The sequence below is a fragment of the Parasteatoda tepidariorum genome, chromosome 4 (assembly GCF_043381705.1).
Source record: "Parasteatoda tepidariorum isolate YZ-2023 chromosome 4, CAS_Ptep_4.0, whole genome shotgun sequence".
NCBI lineage: Eukaryota > Metazoa > Arthropoda > Arachnida > Araneae > Theridiidae > Parasteatoda > Parasteatoda tepidariorum.
The window spans coordinates 60179882-60195045 of NC_092207.1; the positions used below are offsets into that span (position 1 = coordinate 60179882).

At 28.6% G+C, this 15164-nt stretch overlaps 1 protein-coding gene across 1 annotated transcript in view; it reads right to left on the reverse strand.

Annotated features, from left to right (window-relative positions):
* Window positions 1-15164, reverse strand: part of LOC107436702 (cGMP-dependent protein kinase 1-like) — a 100611-nt gene that overhangs the window by 48082 nt on the left and 37365 nt on the right. Inside the window, exons 4-6 of the mRNA XM_043045989.2 lie at window positions 7154-7267; window positions 4067-4172; window positions 3259-3322 (exon numbers count right to left, since the gene is read on the reverse strand). Coding sequence (XP_042901923.1) covers window positions 3259-3322; window positions 4067-4172; window positions 7154-7267 — 284 coding nt within the window. The remainder of the gene's footprint in view (window positions 1-3258; window positions 3323-4066; window positions 4173-7153; window positions 7268-15164) is intronic.

Here is a 15164-nt window from a genome sequence, read left to right on the forward strand (position 1 = left end):
CAAAGTTTATCCTGAAATATGTGTAAGAATTTCTTATAAAATTGTTAAAGGGAAGCAAATGAAAAGTTAGTGCTTTTCAAATAACAAGAATAATATGAAATAAACCACCAATTTTTCATCTGCTAATTGAAAATATCTAACGATTTTTAAAATTGGGACAAAAATTGTTCCTTGCTGCCCCTGTTCGAATTTCAGGATGATTGTACAAATGATTCACACACAAACTCTTCCTGTTATTATTATTCATAAATGTCTTTTTGCTTGTTAAAAAAATTAAAAAATCTGGATGTCATGTTTACTGTCAATTGTCTGAGTTCTACTTACAATTTTAAATTATTTTATTATATCGAACACAAATATGTGATTTTTCCACCATTTTTTATAAATTAATTAAGTACAATTAAATAGCATTTGTCTTTGATAAATTTTTAGCAAGATGTGTTTCTTAAATTATCATAAATGTAATAATGTGGTTTATTTTAAATTATTAAAGTTAATTAAATCCTTAGAGAAAAACTTCAAACAAAGTATATTTTCAACTAGTCATTTTTAAGATAAAAATGTTAGGCAGAAAAACTCTATTAGAATTTGTAATTTTAGAAAACAATTTATAAAGAGAGAGAGAGAGAGAGAGAAGAACACGAAAAATAATAAGGATTAATGAAAAGAGACTCTTCTTTTCATTAATCTTCATTATTTTCCGTGTTTTCTCTATATTTTTAACTTATTTTATCAGTTCTATGTAGCTTATGCGCAGTAAATGAACTTATAAATTTTCTTCGTTTTTCTCTTCTTTTTTTTGTCCTTTTTATCTTTATTGTACTATATATATATATCCAGGTATGTGTGTTTTTAACTAAGGAGATGCATTTACTGTTCTACTCAACAGTATTCCCTTGACATAAAAAACATCTTACTTTATATATTTCTATGTTGACATACTTATTTTGAAAATGTTGAGTAGTTACGAAAGAGGAAATAATAGCTGAAAGGTAAAGAAACAATATTTGAAAAAGAGTTTAATGATATAGCTCTTCTTTACTCGAAACAGTAAAACTAATATTTTGTAAGAAAAATCGACGTTTATTTTCAGGTAAGAAATTTCAAAACGGTTTCAAAAAACTCTCTCTCATGTTAAGGTAGTTGTTTACAACTATTTTTTTTTCATTGAAATAAATCTAATCTGTTTATTGTACATCTTTCTATTCCATGATACGCACTAAATGTTATGAAATATCCGTATCTTGAATTCAATGAATGCACGTACGCAATCGTAATAATTTTAAACAATTATATACAAATTTATACAAACGTAACAATAGAAAAATGTAAGAAGTCAGTTTTATATGTTTAAAAACTTATACAATTGTTAATGTTCATGTTGAGTACGCAAAGGAGCTAAAAATTAGGTTTTTACTTGCTAGCATGAACATACTTACGTTGTTGTTTTTTTCCAATGACATTTTCGCGTCACTGGCTATGACTATTAATTGTTATGATATCAACCTTGATTGTATCCGGGATTATATTCATATTCTAATTCAACTAAATTAATTCAATTATTATTTTAATTTATTTGCTTATTTAGTTGGGGTTTTTTTTTACTTCAGATAGAGGTTCTTAAGATTCAATGGATTTCAGGTACGACCCTATTTTGGGGACCCTTTTCATAATTTTTGTGCGATTGAGAGTCCCCCATTGAGGGGTTTCAGATAACTTACATGATTTTAACAGTCGTTGGTGGGCTATATATTTCTTCGTTAATACTTGTGATTGGTTACATTATATTACTTTGGTTGAGACATTACTTCTAACCTAACGTGATTGGTTTTTAATTTCTAAGAGGGTTAAATTTTTAAGGAGAGCCAGTGAGAAATTCTGGGGTGTTGGGGAAAATAAAAGAGGGGGAAAATGAAAAAAATGTTTAAAAAAAATCGAGAGTAGATTAACTGTGAAGGTTGTATATCACAATTAAAAAAAAGAAATTTTGAAAAGTAAAGATGCTGATTATGTTTTGAAAGGTTTTTTTCTTCAAAGAAATGGTAAATATTCACTTTTTTTCTTAATTTATCTGAGTAGGTTTAAAACCTTTAATTTATTTCATGCAAAAGTTGTATAAATAATATTATTTACCATTTTCTGTAGGTCTTTTCATATTTTAAGAAATGATATGTTAGATCTTTTTGAGTTTTATACGTAGTCTTTGATTTTAACCACTTATGTAAACAATCTGCCAGCTAGGTAACATAGCTCACCCCAAACAATAAGAGAAGAGTTGATACAATTCAGAAAATTAAAATTATGGTCACGTTACTGTATAAGTAGAAGCTCAGTCGACGATTCGAGTTCATAGATTATTATTATTATTATTACATACTTTACAGTATTTCTCTCGTTTTCTATTGCGTGAAATGGAATTCTTATGAACGCGATCATAAAACCTGTTTACTCAAAGACAATTCCATGCAACAAAAAAAAAATAATTTTAATAACATTTTATGCATTTTTGTCATTTAGTTTATTCATGGTAGATTTGTTTGAATATTATTGCATAAAAATTGTACATTATGTTTTATAATGTGCCTTTAACGACCAGACATTTATATTGTTGGATCGTTTTCGGAAAGAGTTTTAATATGAGTTCTGATACAAAAAAAGCACTTTGCGTTTTAAATTGTTCTTTCTACAGAACAACTCAATTCATTTGACAATTTAGATTTTGGAATGCTACATCACGTTGGTTGGCACCATGCTAAGAAATAGTATTAGAATGAATAGAGGTGACTGCGTGAAGTTGAAAAAAGGAATAGAATGGAGAAAATAGTTAGAACATTTCTTATGCCACGAAAGCGATTAGGGGTCAAATCCATTTCAGATTTTATTTCAGGTGAAAATTTCCATTATTTTAAATCAAAGATCTCGCTTTTTGAGAAATTTGCAAGGTTAGAGATGCTAAGACTTAATTACAATAAATCCAATTTTTTTTGGAATACCTGTTCACCAAAAATTAAAAAAAATAATGAAAAAAAAAAACTTTGAATTTCATGTATTTACCAAATGCATTATCTGCATTTATTATTAATATATTATATCAAATGTTAAATAGTCTAAAAACAAATATTGTTAAATAAAATTATTTTAATATTTTTTCAAATTCAATTAAAATAATTAAATAATTTACTTTTTCAATGAATTTTTTTATTGTTTAAATAAACAGATAGAAAAAGTTTGAAAAGAAAAAAATCAGAGAAGTCTTACCACTTCCAAGACATCTGCTATTTTAGCTAGAATTTCATCCTTCAAATTTTTTAAAAGGGGTACACTAAAATTGAAAATAATTATTTTAAAACAAAGATCATGAATGAAAAAAGAAACTAGCCATGCATTCAAAAAGCATGACCAATGTGCTTAATCATACATGTATGCATGGCCATGCAAGCATATACTAGCCATGCATATAATTCAAATTTTCAGATTCTATAAGAGTTAATATAACAGTGTTTTAAGTGCTAAAGGTGAATAAATCCATTTGATTGTGACTTCATAAGTCTGTTTTTCAGATATATTGAAATTTGCATTCTATTAACTATAAAAAAAACTGCATATGTCTTAGAATATTTAAGCTACATAAATCAAGTTACATTCAGTTTTTTGAAACAATTTTAGTATTATTTCTTAAAAACAACTGCTTAAAAAAAATTCCCTAAAGTACCACAATTCTATTCGCAAAACAATTATTCTATCTGTATCTCAAGGACACACTAGGATATCTGAAAGATAAATAAGCTATCATAAAATAAAAACTTTCAATTTGAAGCTATAACAGAAAGAACAGTACAACCCCCTCACTTTTTTGTAAAAATGTATGTAATTTAAGGAAACTTAATGAATTAATGTTTTATCAATTAGTCTACAAATGAAGTAACTTTACTCCAGGGAGGCTAATATAAAAATTGAAAGTTATTCTGAATCTAAAACACAAGAGGAACATTAAAAAAAACCTCATGGTTTCTTTTTTTTAAATAGATATTGAAAGTGTAGCATAAATGTATCATCCTATATTTACCTTTTCAAAAATTTAATATTATCTTCTTGCCTTTGAAGCCCTGTTTTCATCATAATTGTATGAAAAGCTTTTCGGTCCATTACCCAAATTTTTGCATCTTCGGAAGCTAAAAAATTGTAGGTCATGAGTTAAAATCTAAATTTAATACACTATAAATCAAATTCTAATAAATGAAGAATTGCAATTTAACTTAATAAATCGTGAATATCATTTTAAAAATAAATTTTGTTTCCAAAAATTAATTGCCATGAATATAATAAGCTTATAAGTGTATATAATGAATATAATAAGCTTGTAAAATGTGTAACAAAGCAGATTTGGATCGGTCCGTTGCTTAAGAGGTAATAAGCAACGGGCCGATCCAAATTTGTCAGTTGCTTATTACCTCTTGCTTATTGGCTTAAGAGATGTAATTCTCATTTTCTGGGAAGTAAAAGATAAGTTCTCACTGTTGACATTGTCATCCTCCAGTAGGATGTGGGGTTTTAATAATATCTAGAATGTCGGTAATAGTTTAAAAGAAAGTGCTATACTGAGTACACTTAAATTTTTTTTCTCTATTAGAATATCATTTAGATTTTTAACTCTGCGAATAATCACATTCTATTAAAGCAGTCATTATTGTTACAATTTATTAAGTGAAAGATTAATAATAAATTTTAAAGTAAAAACAATTTTGTTACTTTACTTGCTGTCCTACACACAAAACAAATTACTCTAGAATGCCTAAGACAGTTTGTCTTTTGCTCTTCTTAAGCGCCAACTACCATTTTGATGTTTTAGCAAATGTATCGGGTTGGAGGGAAAGTTCTGCCGTATTTTAAAGAAAATATTTGAATTCATTTATAAAAATATGTGTTTAATATTAATCAATTATGTATGCTCCGTTTGTTACAACCTGTTGCCATCTTTCAGGTAACCTGTGAATTCCTGTTTTGTAGAAGTTCTCGTCCTTGGAGTTAAAATAGTCAGAAACTGCCTTAGAAACCCTTTCAAAAGGCTTGAATTTTTTCCCGTTCGATAATTTTGCAGAGATCTGAACAGGTCAATGGTGCAATGTCAGGTAATCAGATGGTGCAATGTCAGGTGAATACGATGGGTGACTAAGGATTTCCCATCCTAATGCATTCAGTTTTTGTAGCGTCACCATTGCAGTATGCGGGCGAGCACTAGTCGTGGTGGAACACTATTCCTCATCTGGACGCTAATGCTGGTCTTTTTTCCTTGATAGCTGCATTCAATTTATCACGCTGATTGCAGTACAGATCCGCGAACTGATCAATAAATTAAGCTTACGTTGGTGCGATTTAAACTCTGCAAAATATATTTGTTAGCTATTAAATTTTTAATTTACATTTCACCACCACTTCCGAAAATATTTTTTGAAAGTGCCAAAACTGGAACACTGTAAAAAAATAACGGTAAATTCAATAGAAGTAAAATATATTTTAAACAAAAAAAAATACTTTAAAGAAAAATACAGATTTTTTTTCTGTTTTTAACCACTATCCACACATCGTAAAAAATTCCGGTTCACTTTACTGACTTTCTCTGCATATTAGACCATTAATAGCTGTTGTGTTGACGAAAGAGTTTTTTTCCGTTTTTTATCTAAATACTTAACGAATTAAAACCGTCAGTTTAAACTCTATTTTTTGCATTGTAGTTCTGCTTACAGTACGATAACCGTACGACATTTTTCACATCATTTTACGATTATTTTCTATACTTGCTTGTACTTTTCAGAACTCATTTAATTGTTTTAAACATTGCATGAATAAAACTGCGATTCAATTTTATTGTTAAATTGATACTCTTCATGAATATTATATTTCTTTAGGTATAACTTTTCGACAAGTCAAGTTGCCAGGCATTTTTATATGGATGGCCTACTGTAGTTTAAAACTATGGTTTTTAAGTTAAATATTATTTCAATAAGAAAGACGTTTAGGATTTAAAAAAAAAAAAAAAACAGATTTTGCACCATCTACTAGAGCTGCGGTAGCTGAGAGAACTCCTGGTAGGGATTGCAGCGTAGTTTTAAACAGCATAATTTATTTGTTAGTTAAAATAACTTTACTTATCTGGTAAAAAAAAGTTTTAGCATTATAAATAGTTTATAAATAACAGCATTTTTTTATGAAATAACTGGTGTTATACTGATACACCATCTGACAATTTTCTTTCTTAAATTTAATTTTTCTTTAAAGTGCAGGTATGGAACTTTTTATAATAATATTTAAAATTTATTTTACATTCAACCTTAGTTCACAGGCCCTTATAATTGCCGTCGACTTAATAAAACACAGCACTCTTTTTTAATTAAAATTTAATTGAATGAAAGTTCTTGTTCATCATCATTGTATTTGGTATTGTAATCTCTATTTACTTTAACATTAATTAATTCAAATTTTATGGTGATATACTGAATTTATTAATACTGTTATTACTATTGCAAACACTATTAAGTGTCGACAACATTCATAAAAATTGCTATATCTGATATGAAGTATCTGATATAAATGCATAGAACCTTATGAATTAAGAGAATGCTTAAAAATGCATCTTATGAGAAAATTTGAAACTTGTTTTTAAGAAAAAAAGTGTTTTTCAGGAGGCATTGAAGAAGTTTAGTCTCGGAAAGTGTGTGATTCTCCAAAAACGCTTGAGAATCTATGATATAAGTTAGCATTAAAATATTTTTTAAGAAAAAATCAAGTAAAGATTGGGAAGATCAGTTCTGCACTGTTTAGTTACAGTTTATTATCAGAGCTGCCAAGTCAGAATCGAAGTCAAAGGGAAATGAGTCAAGAAAATTCGATCGATTTTGATCCTGGTTAGTGAAAAATTAAGGTTACTAGACAAAAAATAATTTTTGGTCTTTATTTAGTCAAATATTTATTTAACAAAATTGTTACTTTTATGAATATTATTAGGATCTTAATTTATCAGTATTAATTGAATATTATTAAAATCACAATTTATCAATACTATAATATTTTATTTTATAAGCCTTAGTTTCTCAGTGTTTTTTCAATGCGAAGTTATTAACAACTTAAGTTGAAAAAAAATTATTTTTCCCCTCACCTTCTACTGTTGCAGTCCTCGTACAATTGTATAATATTGCTAATTCCCCAAAAGCTTTTCCAGGACCTACACTACCAATCACTTTGTTGTCTTTTAAAACCTTCAGCTCTCCTTCTGAAAGAAAAATGTTTTGATCAATATAGACTTTGTTTTACATTATTCAGAAGTAACCAAAATATTGCACTCAATACAATAACAGTCGGTGCTCGTTGCATTGATAAATCATGCAAAAATGCTGTAAATACTTGATCAAAAAAAAAATACACCACCCAAAATACACCAAAAAAGTGCTTTGCTTTAAAAGGGATTCGGAAATTAAAAAAATGGTAATAACGTACTTGTTTTTCTATATTAATACATACATAAAAGCACCCTTTAAAATAACAGTTAATGGGTGAAAAATACATTAAAAATAATAGATTGTTTTGGGGATGTTATCGTCGATGAATAACAGGCACTAAGATACGAAGAAGACCACGTGTTTTAAGGGACTGACATTTCGCGAAAAGAGTGAATGCAATTTTCAAACAAGAAAAGTATGATTCATAAATTTATTGCATCTTGTGAACTGATTATGGATAATCATAAATTACGATCACTTTAAACATTAGATAAGAATTCAGGGGGTCATGTCACCCTTCCTTCATTCAAAGAAAATTCAAGATGTTTTACATCTATTGCGTAATAACTTCGATGGAAATAAAGGTTTGAACAATTTCGTCGTTTTTTAATTCAAATTGCTGAATTTTGGTCGCCATTTTACGATGAACAGTTCAGTGCGGACCTTATAGCGAACAGTAAAATTAACATTGCATCTATGTAGTATCAAACGGAAGTTTATGCATCAATATTTCTAGTCAAAGTTTCGCTGTATTGGGGAATGAGTAGAGACTGTATATCTGAGAATTCTATTTTTCACGAAATTTAATTATTTAGAGAAATTCAGAAACAAATCTGGGGTAAGTTTTTGATAAAGGATAAAAAGAAATTAAAACTTTCTCAAAATAATATGATAATTACTATTTATAGCCAGCATGTTGCGATTTTTTATTTTGCGCACTGTATATCTATGCCAACAACAGCACAGGACTGCATCACTGCTTCTGTGATATGCATTTGTAGAAAAATGTTCTTGAATATATTGATTTAACTGATTTTCCATTTAGATGTGCGTCGGGTGACCAAGGATGCTCACATTGAACATTTTTAGTATGCACCAGAATGCAGATTTTTAGTATGCAGGGTATATATGTTTCCATATGTCTCGCAATTTTTTACATTGTATGCTTATGAGTTAAAAGTGAATGAACCATTTTATCCAACCCTTTAGATCATTGGAAGATTTAAGAAATTAGCGCCGTAACAAGATTATGTTGCTTCAAAATAACAATTTTAAATTTAAATATTTTAAATGTTTAAAATTTCATAGTCTTGAAAACGAAAAAAAATATTTTTCCCCAGATCTTATAAGCAATAAAAATTCTTACTAGATATAACTCGAATAATCGGAATCCATTTTATCCTGAACAACATTTTTCAGTTTCCTACCATGCAAGAACTTTATCATTTCTATAAAAAAAATCCATGTTTATGTGTATGATAGAAAGGTAATAAAAGTACATGCATCCGAAATATCTTACACCATCCATCACTTCGGAAAGATGAGATATGTGTAGAGTTTTCCCTAGCGAAGGAAACTATATTACGCATAGAAAAAAAAAATTTTTTATAGTAAGTGCATCTTTATTTATTCTTCTAGTATCTAAGCAGCTACTCATAAGTTTTAGAGATAAAATAATGCACACTTTAACTACTCATACACTAGATCAGTGATTCTCAACCGCTGTGCCGCGGCACTTTTGTGTGCCGCCAAATTCTTAAAATGTGCCACCAAATATTGGAAATGATGCAATAAAAATTATAATGCTTTTTATAATTTTTCATTACTTTCACCGCGTGAACATCTTTGTCGGTGATTGTCTTGTCTCAGACAATCTTAAAATAAGTTAGAATAAGAAGGAAGTGTTTAAATTGTCTTTGACAATTTTAAAAAATGTTGAAATTATGGGTAGGAAATTTAATGACTATTAAAATTATTAATTAACAAAGGAAAGCAAGCTAAATGTTAACTTTTAAACGGAAATAAAAACTAATCATTAAAGTAAGCTATGCAATAAATAGTTATAAAAACAAATTAACAAAGGATAACGAACAAAAATTAAGCGAACAATTAATAATTAGCAAAACTACTAGTTAACAAGAAATCACAAAAAAAAAATTTATGTAAAAATACGAACATATAATAACTATAGAAAACAAGCTAACAATTTATAACTAGCAAAAAACTAAATAACTGTTATTAACTAACAAAAAATTAGTAGGAAGAAATAATTAATCCCTTAATAAACGTGCTTTTGTAGTACATATTATTTTATTTCTCATTCAAAATTATTATCACAAACTATTTAACACATGTAAGTAAACAACTTTTAAACTAATTTTTTTCATTGTGTGCCGTAAAATTTCGAAATCGTTAAAAGTGTGCCGCCACAAAAAAAAGGTTGAGAATCACTGCACTAGATAAAAGAAACTTCTGAATAAAGCTAAAAGTGGATAAAGCACAAAAATGCATAGGGGATAGTGGGGTCAATTATGTGGAAATTAGTTATGTTTTCTAGTGGACGAGCTTTGAACTACAGTTGACTTTTCAAGAAGGACTTGCAATATTGACGTGCTATAGTTGATTAATTCACAGCCACTGTGTTGATAAGTTTGTTTCACTATGTCAACTCTCCAATGTTCTCTTGTTTTGAAGCTATCCTTATTTATTTAAATTTAGATTTATAAGAATTATAAGCTTATACGATCTGGGGAAAGTCTCTATAAAAAATGTCCGGTGATCTAGTCCAGCTAATTAAACGTTTACTAAACATTCATACCCTTAAAAACAATAAGGATATCGTCCTGCTTCATTTCGATAACGTCTGCTCTCGTTGTAACACCCTTAATGTGTGCATGTGCTGGGCCAGTAAAAACTGCTGTACAACGGAGGAAGAAGACAATTACACCCAAAGCTGAAAAAATGGTTTTACGGGCCCGGGGCAAAATTAATAGCGGGCTTATTCTTCAAAGCACAAAAAGCCTTATTTTCATATTTTACAAAATTTTTGTGGACCTTTTATACAAAATTACCCTTTATACACGCACGTTGTATAGATATAAACAAATATATATAGAGAGAGATTGAAAGAAAATAATTAATAATCACTATATTTTCTGTGAAGAATTTTGGGTGGGCTCTCAGCAGACCTGGGTTTTAAGACAATTGTCCCTCTTTGATGAGTATGGCCTTGACTACACATATAAATAACATGTCATATAATATAGAAATGTCTGTGAATTTTTCACTGAAATTTTAATATTTCAAAATTTTTCTATAGAGTTGGCATGTGTAATTGGCTTTACCCCACTAGTGGGGTAAGGAAAATAGACAGAATATATAAGGAAATAAAATATAAAGGAAAATAAAAAGGAAAATAGAGATTTTGATCTTGTGAAAATTATTAGATAAATATCTATAATTAAATAAACAAAACTATTACTCTACTGAATATTAAGATAATTATTTGAATGATCTAAAAAAATTATTGAATCGTATTTGACCGTTTTTGAGCATATGCTTAATGGCACTATTGAAGAAAACAAAAATTAGTAAAACTTCTGAAAAATATAGGGGAGAGGGGGGCACTTGTGAACAGGGGGCACATGTGAACATGGTATGTTTTACCAATATGATTTGAAATAAAAAATCTTGAAAAATTTTCAATTGATGGCAGTACTAGTCCTACCTCTCTGCGAAACTTTCAGTACAATGAGACATTTTGTTGTTCTATTCTGACAATTTCTTTGTATCAGTTGGTGTTGTATATATTATAATCACTAGCTTCTTCAAGTGAAAGCATAGTATAAATCAACTAATAAACTGAAATTAACTATTGCAGACCATTATATGAACATTCAGGTAAGTTTATGACAATTAATTTTTTTTTTTACTCAATTAAAAGTTCTTTATTTTTCAAGTAAGGTTTAAGAAGGATGATGGGGCACTTGTGAACAAATCATCTGGGGCAGATGTGAACAGTTCACATGTGCCCCTACATAGTATTAAGATTATTATCCTCATGATATTATAAGTTTAAAAAATATGTATGCATTTAAAATTATTATTATTTAATTTTCCATAATTAATTTATTATTTTTTTCTTTAAAAAAAATTTTTTTTTTATTAAATGGTTGATCGCGCATCACGCATATTAACTGATACACCTGAGAAAGATAGAATTGCTAAACTACAGATGAAAAGATAGAAAAATGAAAAAAAAGCATGAAAGAGTATCAGAGAGGAAAGAAAAAGGCCCATTACAACTCCTGAGGAACATGAAGTTGCGAAAAACCCAACAGTGAAAAAATTATTGTACAGCTGAAAAATTATTTTCTTATTGACAGTACTGTTGTACAGTTTAAATTCGCATAGTAAGCTACAACCCCTTCAGTATAATACGTATCTATATCTGTCATATTAAAGATTTTTTTCCCTTGAAATATGATGATTGCTTTGTGTTTTTAATCTTGTTCATATGTGCCCCAGGCATGTTCACATGTGCCCCCAATAGGGGCACATGTGAACAATTGAAGTCATTTTTTTAAAATATCATAAAGTAAAAAAATATTTTATTAAAAAATCTCAAAAAATTCCATAAGACGAAGAAAAGACTACTTAAACATATGAACTTCTTTACTGTGAGAAATTTATAATATTTTTTGAAAAATGAAGAAATAAAAAAAATTGTTCACATGTGCCCCCCTCTCCCCTATATATCAGTAAATGAATTATTAATTAGTTATCTTTTAACCAAAAAAATTCCTCACCCAACTTATTTAGCTAAGTAACTAAGTTAATTAAAAATATGCTAATATATCATTCATAATAGTATCTTAGTTCATTAATATCCACTGAGTAATTTTCGTCACAAGAAATTAATATCGTTGCGAGTGTGGAATGTTGATGTCCAGTTTTTTCCTTAACAAGATGCGTAAATTTTAATTAAGATACTCTTAGTTTTAATAGTATATAAAAAATAAAAGTGCAAAAATTAACAATTACGTAATATTAGCATTCTTGGGGGAATATAGTGGTTGTTTTTACTGGGTCGAAGCTGTTTTTGGACTCTCATAAAAATCCGGAGTTGGAATCTAACACTCGAATTCTCTCTGATAAATTATTTCTAAATAAAAATTTTCTGCAATGTAGAAGCATTTTAAAAGTGGAAAATATTTCAGGAGCCCTAATACTAATAATGGAAGTTTTCTTCATTTTTAGCGCTTTACATTTCTGGATCGACTGAATTCATTTTTATTCTTTTCAGAAAATTAAACGAGTGAATTAATAAATTTACCAAAAAAATATTATTTGTAAGATGTGCAGTGATCCAAAATAAAATATTAAATGTCACCCTGACTGATCGGATTTTCAGAGTATGGTTCAGAAATTTGACCTCAAGTACTCTAACTAGTTAAGCTCTAAGTAGATCATTTCTATTATTTTATTTTATAACTGTCGTTGAACAACCAATTCAATTTTTGGATTTACTACTACTAATGTTCAACTACGTAGCCTTGTAATTTTGAATCTAATCCAGAAGACAAGGGAACTCCTGGATCAAGTACTGGGAGAAATTTTTACCTTCATGGAGGACCATATTACGTTATTTAAAATATTTTTGTGATTGATATTAATTTGAAAAAAATCAAGTACTGGGAGAAATTTTTACCTTCATGGAGGGGCATTTTATGTTATTTAAAATATTTTTGTGATTGAGATTAATTTGAAAAAAAAGTTAATTCATATCATTAGATAAAATTACTTGAGAGCTACTTTTTTGGCTGACAAGCGTATTTGTAAATTTTGAGGCTCTTAAATAGTCGGGAAGCAACTAATTTTTTTTTCTTTTATTTATAAACTTAATTTCGTAATTTCTAGAAGTACAACAGTAGCTGTATTTTTTTATATGTAACTAAAATTACAAAATACTGTTCGATATTAATTTTTAAAAACATGGATAAATAGATTACATTATTAATATGTGTACGTATGTCATGTTCTCGTTTCATATACCTCAGTAGAACATGAACGCCTGTATTATCTCCTAAGGTTTGAGCATGGTTACTAACTTCATTCGAACTTACTTTTTCAAAACTGAAGTTATTAACAAATAGCAGCAAAAATTAAAAGTGGTAAAATGGTTTCCATGAACATTTAAAGTCATGACCTTAGAAAGGGTTAGTTAACTTATACGCTGTCAGAAACAAAAATTAGACGACAGATTTAGAATTTTGGCCATCAAAATGTGGGAGAAAGTCACACGATGGTTCCAATAAAAGAGTCCGTAGAGCGATCAAGTATTCGAGGCCATTTCTTTTTATTTCACTCTTTGCTTATCTCGCTATATTACTCACCATGTTACTATGATAGTAATTTTAAATGCTATAAACTTTAAATGCAGCGTAGGCATACATGCATTTTTTAATTAGCTATTGTTCAATTACTTTTGTTATTTATTGTTTACACATTTCTCTCTAAAGAGAGTTCTGTCATTTAATATCTTTTAACATCGTCGTAACACTTATTAGTTTCTAATTTTATTTACTTTTAATTTATTCCATTTATTAAAGAAATTGTTTTGTTAAAATAAACATAATAGATAAAAACTGAAAAAAGCCATACTCATGTAATACATAAAATAAAATTTGACTTGTTTACTATACAACTGTGGACTATATTGTAAATTAACTGTGGAATGGGGTATTTTACGAAAGGTTACCACTTAGTGGAAGGGGTTATGTAAATGATATCACAGGTGGCAAACTCTGCTTATGATATTGTTCGATATCGTTGGGGAGATGTTCGGAAAATAATATCGTTTCATATCGTGAGGGAAAGGGTATTAAAATTACTGTAATCAAAATGTTTTATTAATAATCCATCTTCATAAAGGAACATAACTTAGATTTTACATTCTTCAATGCAGATACAATGTAAAAATTTTAGCGCAGTATTCCTTCAAATATATTTGGAGTTAAAAAGAACACTTTATTTCAAGAGCAAGTTAAACGTTCATTTACATTTAAGAGACAGTAGTCAAATGCAAACACCAATAATGAACAATAATCCTAAAACAAGCATTCACACCATTTTTGAATTATTTTCTCTTTCAAAAACCCCAATTTTGGCTGCCATCATTTTTGGTGCGAAGCTACACATAAAAGTTTTATAGTGTATGTTTACAGAATATTATTTTTTCATTTAAATTATTTGTATAAACTTTTCTTCTGTCTAGTTGCTAAAATGAGAAAGGCTCTAACCATACCTTTTTTTTTATTCTAAAAGCTGCAATTTATGCTTAAATATCTAAACACAGATGTATATAAATACCCTACTGACTTTCTTTTATTCTTTATGCACTTCCGTTGTTTACAACGACACATTGTCGATAGCAAATACATCATTGATAAAAAAAAATAATGACTTATTCTTCCAACAACTATACAAATGAAAACACACTTTTCTCTATTTAATTGATTACCTTGTTTTTCACGCATTGTCATACAATTATCACATAAGTTACTGTCACAGAAATGCGTATATTTCACACGAGCTATATATATATATATATATATATATCGCTCATGGGCTACAATAGTGGCACAACTCGAAAAGCACGAGCTTTGGACTAAGAACAGGTGTAAATAGAAAAATACACATTCTTTCAACAGCAATACTTGCACAACTCATAATTCAACTTGAAGGTAATCTTCGTTTAAACAAACAAAAGCATTTCTTATGCATTTTGCATAGCAATGAAAACTTTAAACTCACTTTTCTCAAATCTTGATATTTTGTCGAATCTTGAATTGTGTCGCTATTGAAGCCCATGAGCGAAATAAAAAAAAT